At 32.2% G+C, this 12,486-nt stretch overlaps 1 protein-coding gene across 1 annotated transcript; it reads right to left on the reverse strand.

Moving 5' to 3' along the window:
• Positions 1-3,733: 3,733 nt before the first annotated feature.
• LOC145116810 (indole-3-pyruvate monooxygenase YUCCA2-like) lies at positions 3,734-6,247 on the reverse strand. Its single transcript, XM_079053124.1, has 4 exons — positions 5,499-6,247; positions 4,681-4,929; positions 4,390-4,512; positions 3,734-4,133 (listed from the first exon to the last, which is right to left on the reverse strand). Exons 1-4 carry the CDS (start codon positions 6,180-6,182, stop codon positions 3,900-3,902), a joined length of 1,290 nt encoding a protein of 429 aa, XP_078909250.1. The 5' UTR covers positions 6,183-6,247; the 3' UTR covers positions 3,734-3,899.
• Positions 6,248-12,486: the final 6,239 nt, after the last annotated feature.

A 12,486-nucleotide genomic window follows, 5' to 3' on the forward strand; every position in this document is an offset into this window, starting at 1 on the left:
CTATTTAATCAACATTATACCTCCCTTAGACCTTCTAGAGACAGACTCCACTCGTTCCAAACCCTAATTTTGAGTCTCATCCTTGTGTGTGAAGATTTTGAAGCTTTTTAGTGATTTTGGTGCTTTCTTGTTGAAGAAGAAGGCTATTGAAGAAGGTGATGTTGCTTGCAAACTTGTGGATCCAAAAACTACCGCACCTTGTGCATCTTCTTAAGGTATAAAGTTTATACCCTGGTGTGTTTTCTTCAAGATCTATTTAAGTGGTTATTTAAGAACTTCTTGTCCCAAGCTTGGATCTTTGTGAGTATGGTGTACTCAAGAGCGTATTAGTTGTCCTTTCATGTGTTTTAGGTCATATAGAATCATAAAAATGCTTGCTTGAAGGTCTCGTTCTTTCCATGCAAGAGTGTGGTGGTTTTGAGTATTGTTTAAGTTAGGTTTTTGAGGTTTAAGCTTATTTCAGCCATGCAAAGGCTTAAACTTATGGACTTTATTCATTACGACATTCTATTAAGGCCAGATCGATGTTTGGGTTGTATGTCTTAGTGTTTAAGATGTTGTGGATTAACTTTTGGGATCAGAGAGCGTATGCTCATCGTACTTTTGGCTACACCCAACGTAGACAGACTTGATCCCGACTCTCGTTGTTTATTGAGTACGCAGCGCGTAGGGAGCCTACGCCCAACATACAGGAATGGTTGCATTTTGCTGACTTTTGACTTCTGGTCAAAGATCTAGGGTTTTGGACCATGGATGAGGCAAAATGGTCTTTTTCCCTTAAGGAGCATAGTTGTGGGATTTGGACTTGTGAGTCGGGTTAATGATCCTAATTGATTAGGGTTACTTATTGTGTTTATTAGGCAGAGTCTAGTTCCTGCAGTTCATGTGTGAGATTTATCTGTCATCAGTATCAGGTGAGTCTCCTCACTTATTCTTACCTGGTAGAATAGTTATATCTGTGATGATCAGCTGGGTCTAACTATTATTATTATGTTATGTTGTTTATGTGTTACTGAGACTTCGGGTAGTCTCTAGGGTTGCTGATAACCCACATGGCATGTTGTTTTCCCACTGAGACTTCGTGTAGTCTCCAAGGTTGTTGATAACCTATAGTTGTATATGTGTTGTGTTTTATGAGATATCTTGGGGAACTCACTAAACTTCATTCTTACACTTGTTGATTATATGTTTTTCAGGTACTTCTGAGGATCATGGGAAAGCGAAGGTCTGATTGTACACACTCGCTGGGAGATTTTGTTACTGGACTTTATGTGGCACTCTAATATTTGTAGTGATGATTTGTACTTGACACTTGTGATTTTCTGATGGTTCGGTTTTATGAACAATATTTTGGGTGAATTAAAAATGAAAATTTTGGTTTGAAATTTGAGGTGTTACTGTTATAAAAGTACATATAGTCAAAACATGTGAACTCACCAACTTTATGTTGATGTATTTTCATAACGCATGCATTCTCAGGAACGTAAGAAACATGAATGTCACACATACACACACACACATGGTTACTTATATGATCTTTGTTATAAATCACAATTCCACTATTTATGTTTTACTTCCTATATGTTAAGGCATGTTTAGTACTTTTGATTATTATGTAATGATGTACTAGTGTAAAAAAAACAATGTAATCTTCATTCAGTATTAATAGAAGTATGTATTCTATTTATATCGTTATTTTGGTACTATTCAATGTAAGTTAGAGAACTATGATCCAAGAGTAAGCCACATACGTGACATTTCCGCCGCCAGCCGGGGGTGAGAGAGAGAGAGAGAGAGAGAGAAGAAGAAGAAGAAGAAGAAAAGAGAAGAGAAGAAGAGCGAGATAGAGAGAATGTGGTGTGTTTGAGTGTGAGCTGGGTGAAGAGCCTTCAACATAACGTCGACCTGGAACCACTAGCAATGGTGTTCACCACCATAACACGTATGATACGCCTGCGATAACCGCCCACTAGGGAACGAATAAAAATATGACGAATATATCATAATAGAGTATGTTAAAATTATGCGGCTACAATCATGTCCTATAACTATATGCTTTCCATAGATGTTTGTTTTCTAGTTGGAAGCCATTTACACCAGATAGTGTTACTATTTTGGGTGTATAAATCAATCCCATTACTTGGTAATTGTAGGTAAATTGAATCTCATAATTAGAGCATTCATAATGGTGAGTTCATCGGGAAAGTTAAATCAGGTGACAAGTTTAGTTGTAATTCAATGGATTAAACTCTATCATTGTGAGATGGGATATTGACATTTAATGAATTTCGAGTTCAGTGGCCATTAAACTCTTAAAGGAGAAAAAAGAAAAGTTTTCAATTTTTAAATAAATATTATGAACTAGTTTCGGTAATATTCCATTGAACTTTGTAGAGTTCAATGCATTATAGGCAAAAGTTGATTGAGTTGTATAGAGTATGGAATGACTATGTTGCAATCTATTAAACTTTATAGAATTCAATGTACTGTGGATTTCCTTAATAGGTTTAAGCTGCCCCTTATAATTTTGGTTGTGAAATAGCTTTCTAGTAGCTGGTTGGTTCACATTTAAGCTAATGTCATTGACAATGTTATTAGTAACGACAAGACCATATTTCTTTAGCTCTTGATGGATTATCGCGTCTCACCAAAATCTTATGCTGACTTTTTTTCTTTCAACTATGCGATAGTTGCTTGTTCTTGAATTTATACAAGTTCGATGAAACTCGCACTATATTTCTTTCAAAAAAATTCTTTCCTCAAGAAATTTGCACTCTGTATATAAATGTCTTCTTGGATGAGAAACGACCATGTATGATATTATGATCTTAAGAACCTTGGTTTCAGGCGAATTATTGATGAAAATTTCAGTCCCAATGTAGAAATGAAATCATTTTCTATTAGTGTTGTGTCTCAATCGTCTGCTAAAATATATCTAATGGGCTTCCATTCTACATCACCTTCCATGTCTATACGGGTTGTATTTATTCACCTATAAGTGATTCAAGGGTATTTTTAAAATCAACACCTCAAGAAAAGAGGGTTAGCATATTTAATAAAACATACCTTACAATCTAGAAGATACAAACTGACAGACAAAACTTGGGAATTATGGACAGTATTTGGCCGTCAAAAATGGCCAAAAGTGAATTGTTGATCACAAAGAAACATTAAGAGTACCATGGTACAATGTTGGGGCTTTTGGTGACCTTTTCCTTTCTGTTTTAAATAACTTCATTAAGGAAGCAAGAAATTCCAACTCATGTGAAGATTTAATCTCTTTCAACAATTATTGGCACTTATTCAAAAATTCGAATTTGAGCTTTTTTTTTCTTTGGGAGCCTGACCAGAAAATATTATGAATATTGTAGTCGTCTTAACGCTCTGTGGTGGCACTTTCATTGGGACGAAGATGACGAAGTAAGATGGTCCCGAACCGAAGGATTTGTACTCGTTCTATCTCTTTGAATTGTTGTCTGATAATGATTAGTCGAGCAAAAGGAAGAAGTCATACGAATGATAGTTTGCATTATCATATCGTTAATTTCGGTACAAGAAGTCATAGGTGCGAAAGATACATGACATATTGGCATGGTTAAGATTCGAAAGCTCCACCTTTTCATCTTTTGGAATTTCTACAGCACTCTAAGACAGTTAGTACCGAGATTTCTCATCCGTCAATTCATATTAGTTCAATTTTCATTTAAAATTCATTTCTATTTTTATACCCAAGTACAATTCCCCTTATATATTATATTCACAAATCACAACAATTATAAATTATACCTACTGTACAGATAACATTATATGTACAACAATTACAAATTAAACAACCCCTAATTAACTAAACATCTCTAATGAATCTAACACTCATCATAGCCCACATGAAATAAGTTATTTTATGAGTCTATATAAACGGATAGCTTCGGTGGTTGATGGCGTAACGATTTTAAATGCTTCTTGTCTGTATTCCATTGGCACGCAATGTCTTCCGCAATCTTAGCAGCGTCCATGGATGTACCCAGTAAGCCACGTTTTGTGAACCCAACTGCGTATAATCCACACTCCCCTTTCCAGCCTTCTGGGAATGGTTTCGTGGGGAACCCATCTTTTTCGAAGAATGAATTGGTGTCCTACAAATAAAAAATCATACAGAAATGGAAATGTTTAGCATGGAAGATTATATTATGCTAGTTTTTTTAAACGGTAGGCCATCCAATTACATTGAACCCGAAAATGAGGAAATTTAATTTAAAGTGCTTAATTTCCAAGTGATCCACTAGCGCTAGACCAGCTTTTATATATGGTGGTTTAGATAATATTAATTAGTAAGCATAAATTTGGTGTAGGTATATATATATATATATTAAAGTTGGTTTTATAGCATACCTTTAACCAAGTAGTCACATTACTTCTGTAACCTGTGGCTAAAATGATGGCATCGAATTTCTCTATTCTTCCATCTACAAACTCCACATTATTGCGTGCTAGTCTCTTTATTCCTGGATAAACCTACATCAAGATTTTTTGTTGTTCAGTGAATGACAGAATTACGTGCCCCAAATGACTAATTCTCTCTTTCATAGAGGTGTAGTTATAGCAAACTTATAGTTGGGGTCTTGAAAGGCCAGTTTTTTTAATTAATAACAGAAAAGAAAGAAAGAATTAATGGATTCGAACCTTGATGTCCCCACTTCTTATCTTTGCAAGTGTGCCCACATCCAATACTGGAGTCTTTCCGGAGACGTTCTTTAGCTCAAGGGGACCGAGCTTTGGTCTATTCAGTCCATGTCTATCGGTGTCTCCAATCATGAAATGTGATGCAAAAAGCAAGAGCCTGTCTACTACTCGAACTGGGAACCACTTGAGCAGCCACATCGACAGTCCAAAAGTTGATCTCCCAAGCATCTCTTGTGGTAACACATGCAACTGGAAAGGTTCATCACACAATTTTAAAGTGGCTTCCAGACGGAAAATGGGTCACAAAAGCCGTTTGAAGGTGGAGATATTTCATATTTGCAGTTTAGAATCTTTTTAACAGTGAATTATTTCAAGAAAAGGGAGAATCTCAAACGCAAGCAGTAATACGCATGCAAACGCAGTCCAAGAAAGTTGAAAGCGATTTTAAACACATTTATAGTTAGATTCTATAAATAGAGAACCGAGACTTTATAATATCTGATTACTTTTAACATTAATCCATCCATAAACTACAACGAAAGAAATATCTGACTACTATTATTTATCAATATTCACCAAAATGTAAATCATTGGAATTTTACTACTACAATTTATATATTCAAGAAAACTTTAAGTGAAGGGAAATTTATATTTTCATAAATATTTTGATCCATCTTCCTGGTAATATGATAAAAGTAATCATATAATTATATTTTATCGTGAAAATAGAAAGAAAGAAATATGGTCACTGTTCTTCATGCAGACATAATGTATGAGGATGAGTAGTATTGTAGTAGAGAGATAATTAAAGTACGTACAGATCCTCTAACCACAACTGATGGACAAGCATTGTAGTTGCATAGATCCAAGCAGACCTCCATGCCTGAATTCCCACACCCAACTACAAGAACATTCTTATTTTCAAAGCAATCACCACTTTTGTACGAACTTGTATGTAGAATTGGCCCAATGAACTCATTCATCCCTTCAATTTTAGGCACAACTTCCTCGGCATTCTCTCCAGTAGCTACAATAACCCATCGAGAAACATACTCAGTCACCTTTGTTTGCACCCTCCAGAACCCAAACACACCATCATATTCGGCCTTCACTACCATGGTGTTGAAAACAGGATTCAAATCAAAGTTTTTGGCATACGCTTCAAGGTAAGCTAAGAACTGTTGCTTAGTAGGGTAGTTCGGGTAATCTTTAGGAAAAGGCATAAACGGGAGTTGACAAAATTGTTTGGGAAGATGAAGACATAAACGATCATACGTCTTGATTTGCCACAAAGACGCTATACAATTAGTCTTTTCAAGAATCAAGACCGGAATACCTTGGTTCTTGAGACAAGCCGCAGCAGCAAGCCCAGAAGGTCCAGCTCCAACAATGACCGGCCCTGGCACCCACACACAGCTACCAAGAGAAACTCCAGAAACTATTGCAGACTGCAACGGAGGCTGGAAATAAGGATCATGTACTCTCTTTGCGTATCCTTCCATTATCTAAAACACATGCAAGGCAGTAAAATTTTAAATAAATTTCACTAAATTCTCCAAGAAGTAATTAACTGTTTCCTTGGATGAGAAAATATACAGGGATTAGAAGACTATATATATATATATATATATATATATATATATATATATATATATATATATATATATATATATATATATATATATATATATATATATATATATATATATATATATATATAGGGTTAGGTTATTTTGTTTTTAGTAACTATTGTGTGTCAGAATGCACAGATCTGGACCACTGAATGAATAGAATCAACAGTCATCATCTGAGGGTCTATGATATTACAATAGGGTAGCATGTATCATATAATCACATAAATTTCAGCAAAAGGGTATTTTGGTCAATTAACATATTTTAAAAAAAGAAATTTCGGATTTTAAGGGATCATTAATTCCCTTATTTTTAAAAAATCTGAATTTTTTAAATTAATTCTAATTAAATTTTAATATTATATTTAATAATAACCGATTTTATTATGTCAGAATGACAAAAAGCCAACAATAAACTAGTAAATATATTTGCGGTTTTATTCTTGCAGAATATGGTTTCATTCAAGATACTTTTTATATTAAACATGTTTAAAGAATTATACAACATATTATCAAGAATAACATTTTCTAAAGATTACGTATTTTATTCTTTAAGAATCACTATTTACATTCATCCGTAAAGAATAAGACTATAACCAATTATTACATTCATTCTAAAAAATTATGACTAATAATGGTTTAAGGTTTACATTTATTCTTAAAGATTAAAACTAAAAATGGTTAAAAAAGAAAAAAAAAAACATCAAAATCTAACAAAAACACTAATCTATTCCGAAAGAATATTATTGTTAAGAACCACTTTATACATTTTAGCATAATATATTTTGCAAGAATACACTGTAGTTCTCCATGTTTTTTCTCCTTTTCCACATCAATGCCAATCTCTTCAAAACCTAAATCCACAAAAAAAAAAAAAAAAAACATAATCAAGTTTCAAATATTAAAAAATTCGGAGCATTCTAAAAGAATAAAAACTATAAATTCTGAAAGAATGTAGTAGACATTAAACAATTGTAATTTATTCTAATAACATGTATTACTAGTTATTCTGCTAGAATATACTATCGCTATTCTAATAACATGCATTACTCGTAATTCTGCTAGAATGCATTACCAGTTAAACAAATATACTTAACATATTCTGACAGAATCTTCCCAATAAGTCCAACATATCAAACTTGCCTCTTTTACACAAAAACTTTCTCTTTTTGACATTATATCAAACACTTGGAAGGCATGTTTTATTATCAACATTCAAAACACGCAACAGTACAAGCAACATTCAAAAACATTGATAACAGAAAAAGTTGATTCTTGATTCTTGACTCACTTCCAAAATCACAACTAGTAGAAAGAAAATTTGAGTGCAAAAAATGAATTGGTAGATATTTGGATTTTTTTGTATCAGAAGAAAAAATGAATTTGTAGATATTTAACAGTTTTTTTTTTCAATCAATGAAATCCAATTAATTTCAAACAAAGATAAAAGAGAAATCAAACCAATGGAGAATCGTATCTGATAGCTTGAAGACGACTCTGAAAACTGAACCTGGTTATCGTGGAAGAAAGTAGTAGTTGGCGGTGGTATTAGGTGGCAATGGTGGTCGGCGATTGGGAAGGAGGAGTTGAAGATGGAGATCGCAGCACGAGATGATGATGATGATGAGGGATGTAGGAGCGTTTTTCGATGTTGAAGACGGAGATCACAGCACGAATAGTCGGTGATGGAGATGATGACGTTGGTGGTCGGCAGCCAAGATGATGATGGTAATGGACGATCGTTTTTAGAGAAATACAGGGAAAGGGTGTTGGTGTTTTAGGTTTTAAAACTAATAACCTAATTTAAAGGGGGATATTATTTGATTTTATCAATTTACCATAATTAATTATAGTATAGATTACTATTATACCCTTATATTTATTATTAATGATTTATTTTTTCTTAAATTCAAATTGATCCGTAGATGCATACAATAGTTGCTGAAAACATTTTAACCTAACTTTCTTTATATATATATATATATATATATATATATATATATATATATATATATATATATATATATATATATATATACACACACACACACACACACGATCGGGTGAGGACACCTTAAAAAAATTGAAAAAAAAAATCTAAAAAAAATACAAATCATAAAATCGAGCATAGATCTATGTCTGAGAGAAAAAAAAATTTGGATCTTTAAAATTGAATCATGGATCTTAATGATGCAAAATAAAAAATTAAAATTGAACCATGGATCAATATTAATGATGCAAAAAAAATTTCTAATTTTTTTTTCTCCCGGACATAGATCTATGCTCGATTTTATGATTTGTATTTTTTTTTATTTTTTTCAATTTTTTTAAGGTGTCCTCACTTTAAAATGAGTCATCACAGGAACCGGACTCTCTCTCTCTCTCTCTCTCTATATATATATATATATATATATATATATATATATATATATATATATATATATATATATATATATATATATATATATATATATATCAAATGATAACCATTAAAAGTTAAGAACCCTAAAAACCACTCTTTTTATCTTACAAATAATACGATTTCTCAAATATATGTTTATTAAGCCTAAAAGGGTACTTTTGTCAAATGTATGTTTATAACTTAAATCATCAGACATGTTTAATTAATCGTATCTCACAAGACAACTTTTCTCTCATATCTCTCTCTCCCTCTCTCTCTCTCTCTCTCTGTGTGTGTGTCTTACCTCCTACTGCTACCGACACCACCACCATCGCCGACACGACCGTCGGCATCGTCGTCGTTGCCAACATACAACGATCTTCAGATTTGGAGTCGCCGCCTTCGGATCTGAAGAATTCACTTTCAGATATGGAGCATTCGCCTTCAGATGTAGAACCCCTGACTTCAGATCTGCTATAACCACCGAGCGCCGCCTCTTTCCACCGTCATCTATCTCACCAGCGCCGACGGTCGCCTTCCATCAGCCGCTTTGCTTTGCTGGAACACCTAGAAAACACTACACTCTATTTCGGAGTCTGAATATGCTTCTTCTCCAGATCTCCAACGTTTCATATCTGATGAAGCACGAGAAAAACTCTTCGATCCGTTTCGCCGGAATAACAGATCTGACGGAGTATGAAGCTCTTTGTCGCCTCCAGATGTCCGACCACCTCCAGATCTACTTCTGTATTCAAACAACCACTGGAGACTGCCTTTATCTTTATTTACACCAGATCAGGTCAGATCTGATGTAGATTTGAGAATTTGGTGGTATTATACAAAGTTTTTTCTTTCTATTTCATCATTTCGTCATTGGATCTACATCAGATCTGTCCCCTCACCGTTGGTGTCGTTGTCGGAGCATCAAAAATCACAAATCGCAGTCATCATCTCAACCTACAGGTGCTAATCTTGAACTCGTTTTGTTCCATAATTCATGAACTTATTTTTTTTCTTTGATTTGTTCCATAATCGGCGAAATGTTTGTCGGATTTATACCAGATCTGTTATGTGCCAACTTCTTCTCATCTTAACTCATTTTCGTCTATGTCTCTCTTATCTCTGGTCAAAACACCACCAAATTGACATCAGATCCGATGTGTTTGTGCTTTTTTCAGGTTAGATCTGGTGTGTGTGTATGGTGTTTACATTGATGGTTTTTACAAAAGGAAGTTCTGAAAAAAAGATGCACACAAGGTGTTGGATGAAATGGCTCAATGAAATTTGGTAAATTATTAAGATGTGAATTTAGTTGTGAATACTTCTTGTGTATTAAACTATGAAGTTTGTGTATTTAGTTGTGATATTTGTGTTTAAAACTGTGAATTGAATGCATTAAGCTGTGAATTTCTTGTTTAAACTGTAAATTGACTATATTAAGCTGTGAGTTTTGTATATTTAACTATGAATTAATTGTATTAAACTATGAATTAACTATATTAAAATTATTAAGTTGATAATATGCTTTTGAATGCCTACTTTTTTTTTGTATTAAGTTGTTTATTTTGTGGTTTAAATTGTGGATCGACTGCGTTAAGCTGTGAATTTCTTGTATTAAGTTGTTATTTGTGTGTTTTAAACAATGAATTGACTGCATTAAGCTGTGAATTTTCTATTTAAACTATGAGCTGACTATATTAACATGTGAATTTATTGTATTATGAATTGACTGTATTAATATGTGAATTGATTGGTATTAAACTGTGTTTTTTTTATAATTTTTTAGTTTGCTTCTGAAATATAAAATTGAAGAAACACTATACACATATATGATTTTATATAATTTTGAATAAAGTATGTTAAACTTATATTGTGAATATTTGCTAAAATAAACTTTGAAAGAAGCACTAGCATATAAATATGAAAGTATATGTGTAAGTTTTAAGTTAAGAATGTGGTTGTGAATGAATAATTTTTTGCATTAAACTGTGAAGTTTATATACTAAGCTGTGAATTTTGTGTACTGAACTGTGAATTAACTGTAATAAGATGTGAATTTTTAATAAATTTATGTTAAAATATGAATGTTTGTATTAATTTTCATGTGAACAAATTTATTTTTTTGTGTTGTATAAATATGTAAGAATGTATTAGTTTTTATAATTATTTTGCATTAACTATGAATAAGTAATTTAATTGGTATATTAAATTGTAAATATAGTATTTAAGCTATCAATCAATGATTTTATATACATATTTGATTTGGAAGGAAGGATGATGGTGACCAGTGGCGAATCTAGAACAAAAATTCATGTGGTTCCTAAATTAAGTGAGGCTAATAAAAAAAATCAACCACACTTTTGGGATCGAGTCGGGTCGACTCATGTACCTTAAAAGAACTGAACCAGTTCAATCGGCTCATGTACCTTGTACCACCGATTAAAAATTTTAAAAAACCGATTAAAATATAATTGAAAAAGGCGTACAGTTTAACAAAAAACTAGTTGATTATTAGTCAATTGATAAAGCGGCGAACGGAGAGTGAGAGTCTTTGGCATGTGGGCTTTCATGTTATTAGAACAATTTATTTATTTATTAATATTTTGAGAGTGCCGATTAGGAGTGGTTAACTTTTTGATATCAATCTCATAATTTAAAATAACAAATTGCCCCTAATAATTTATATTTTTCTCTTTTTAAAATGGTTTTTTAAGAAATTTAAAAAAAAAAACAAACTCAAGGTAAGTCCTCTATTTTTTCTAAGATAGTTCCTAATTTTTCTACTATATACATTGCAAATGAAATTGAAAACTTAGGTAGGTCCTAGGACCTATCTAAGCATATGGTGGATACGCCCCTAATGGTGACGATTGCACAAGTGGTTCGTAGTGGCGTTCGGTAGTTGGTGGTGGTGGTAGAGTTTGTGTTTAACTTTAAATATGTGAATTAGTGTATAATTGATTGTATTATGTTATGTTGTGAATTTTATGTATTAAACTAAAAATGGATTGTATTAAGTTGTATATTTTATATAAACTTTGTGTTAAAATATGAATAAATGTATGCATGAAAATATTAAACTGTGTATTAGTGAATTAATATGCTTATTAAATTGTGAATATGGTATTTTAAAGTGTGAATATGTCTTATGCACGATATATCTTTTAAATAACTCTATAATTTAGAAAAAAGAGAAGATTGAGTTTATCAAGACATAAATCTATCTTTTTAATTAAAATTTTATACAGTTGGCTGCAAAAATAAAATGATATGTATTAAAAAGAATTATCAAAGAAATGAGAACTGTAATATTTGTTTTATTAAGTTATGAATATTACCAGAAAATGCCATTAAATTTAGTGTTAGCCCAGCGGTGGTCCGATGGCGGTCCGACGGCTGTCCAACAACAAGTGACAATTAGTTGTAAATTATGGAATGTAAAGTTTGTTTAATATAATATTCATATTTGATAAGTCCAAAATGCCCTTATTGAAAACATTTAAAAAAATCTTAACATTTTTGGGTTCTCATTTGACCCACTCTCTCTCTCTCTTTATATATATATATATATATATATATATATATATATATATATATATATATATATATATATATATATATAGAGAGAGAGAGAGAGAGAGGTTTAAATGTATGTCACATCTATTGTGTGCTACAATACGCCAATAAAAATTTAGTAAAAATTAAATTATTATTTAATAAAATAAATGTAGATATTAATTGATTTCCATAATTATATGTATATTAAATGATATC

This window comes from Lactuca virosa, chromosome 5 (genome assembly GCF_052849685.1).
Source record: "Lactuca virosa cultivar CGN04683 chromosome 5, Lactuca_virosa_CGN04683_v6, whole genome shotgun sequence".
Taxonomy (NCBI): Eukaryota; Viridiplantae; Streptophyta; class Magnoliopsida; order Asterales; family Asteraceae; genus Lactuca; species Lactuca virosa.

What these genes read in the sequence shown, in the direction of transcription:
- LOC145116810 (XM_079053124.1), bottom strand. Translation starts at nt 6,182, where the DNA reads ATGGAAGGATACGCAAAGAGAGTACATGATCCTTATTTCCAGCCTCCG. An exon ending in CAGTTGTGGTTAGAGGATCT is followed by an intron (nt 4,930 to 5,498) that starts GTACGTACTTTA and finishes GAACCTTTCCAG; the next exon opens with TTGCATGTGTTACCACAAGA. An exon ending in TAAGAAGTGGGGACATCAAG is followed by an intron (nt 4,513 to 4,680) that starts GTTCGAATCCAT and finishes ATCTTGATGTAG; the next exon opens with GTTTATCCAGGAATAAAGAG.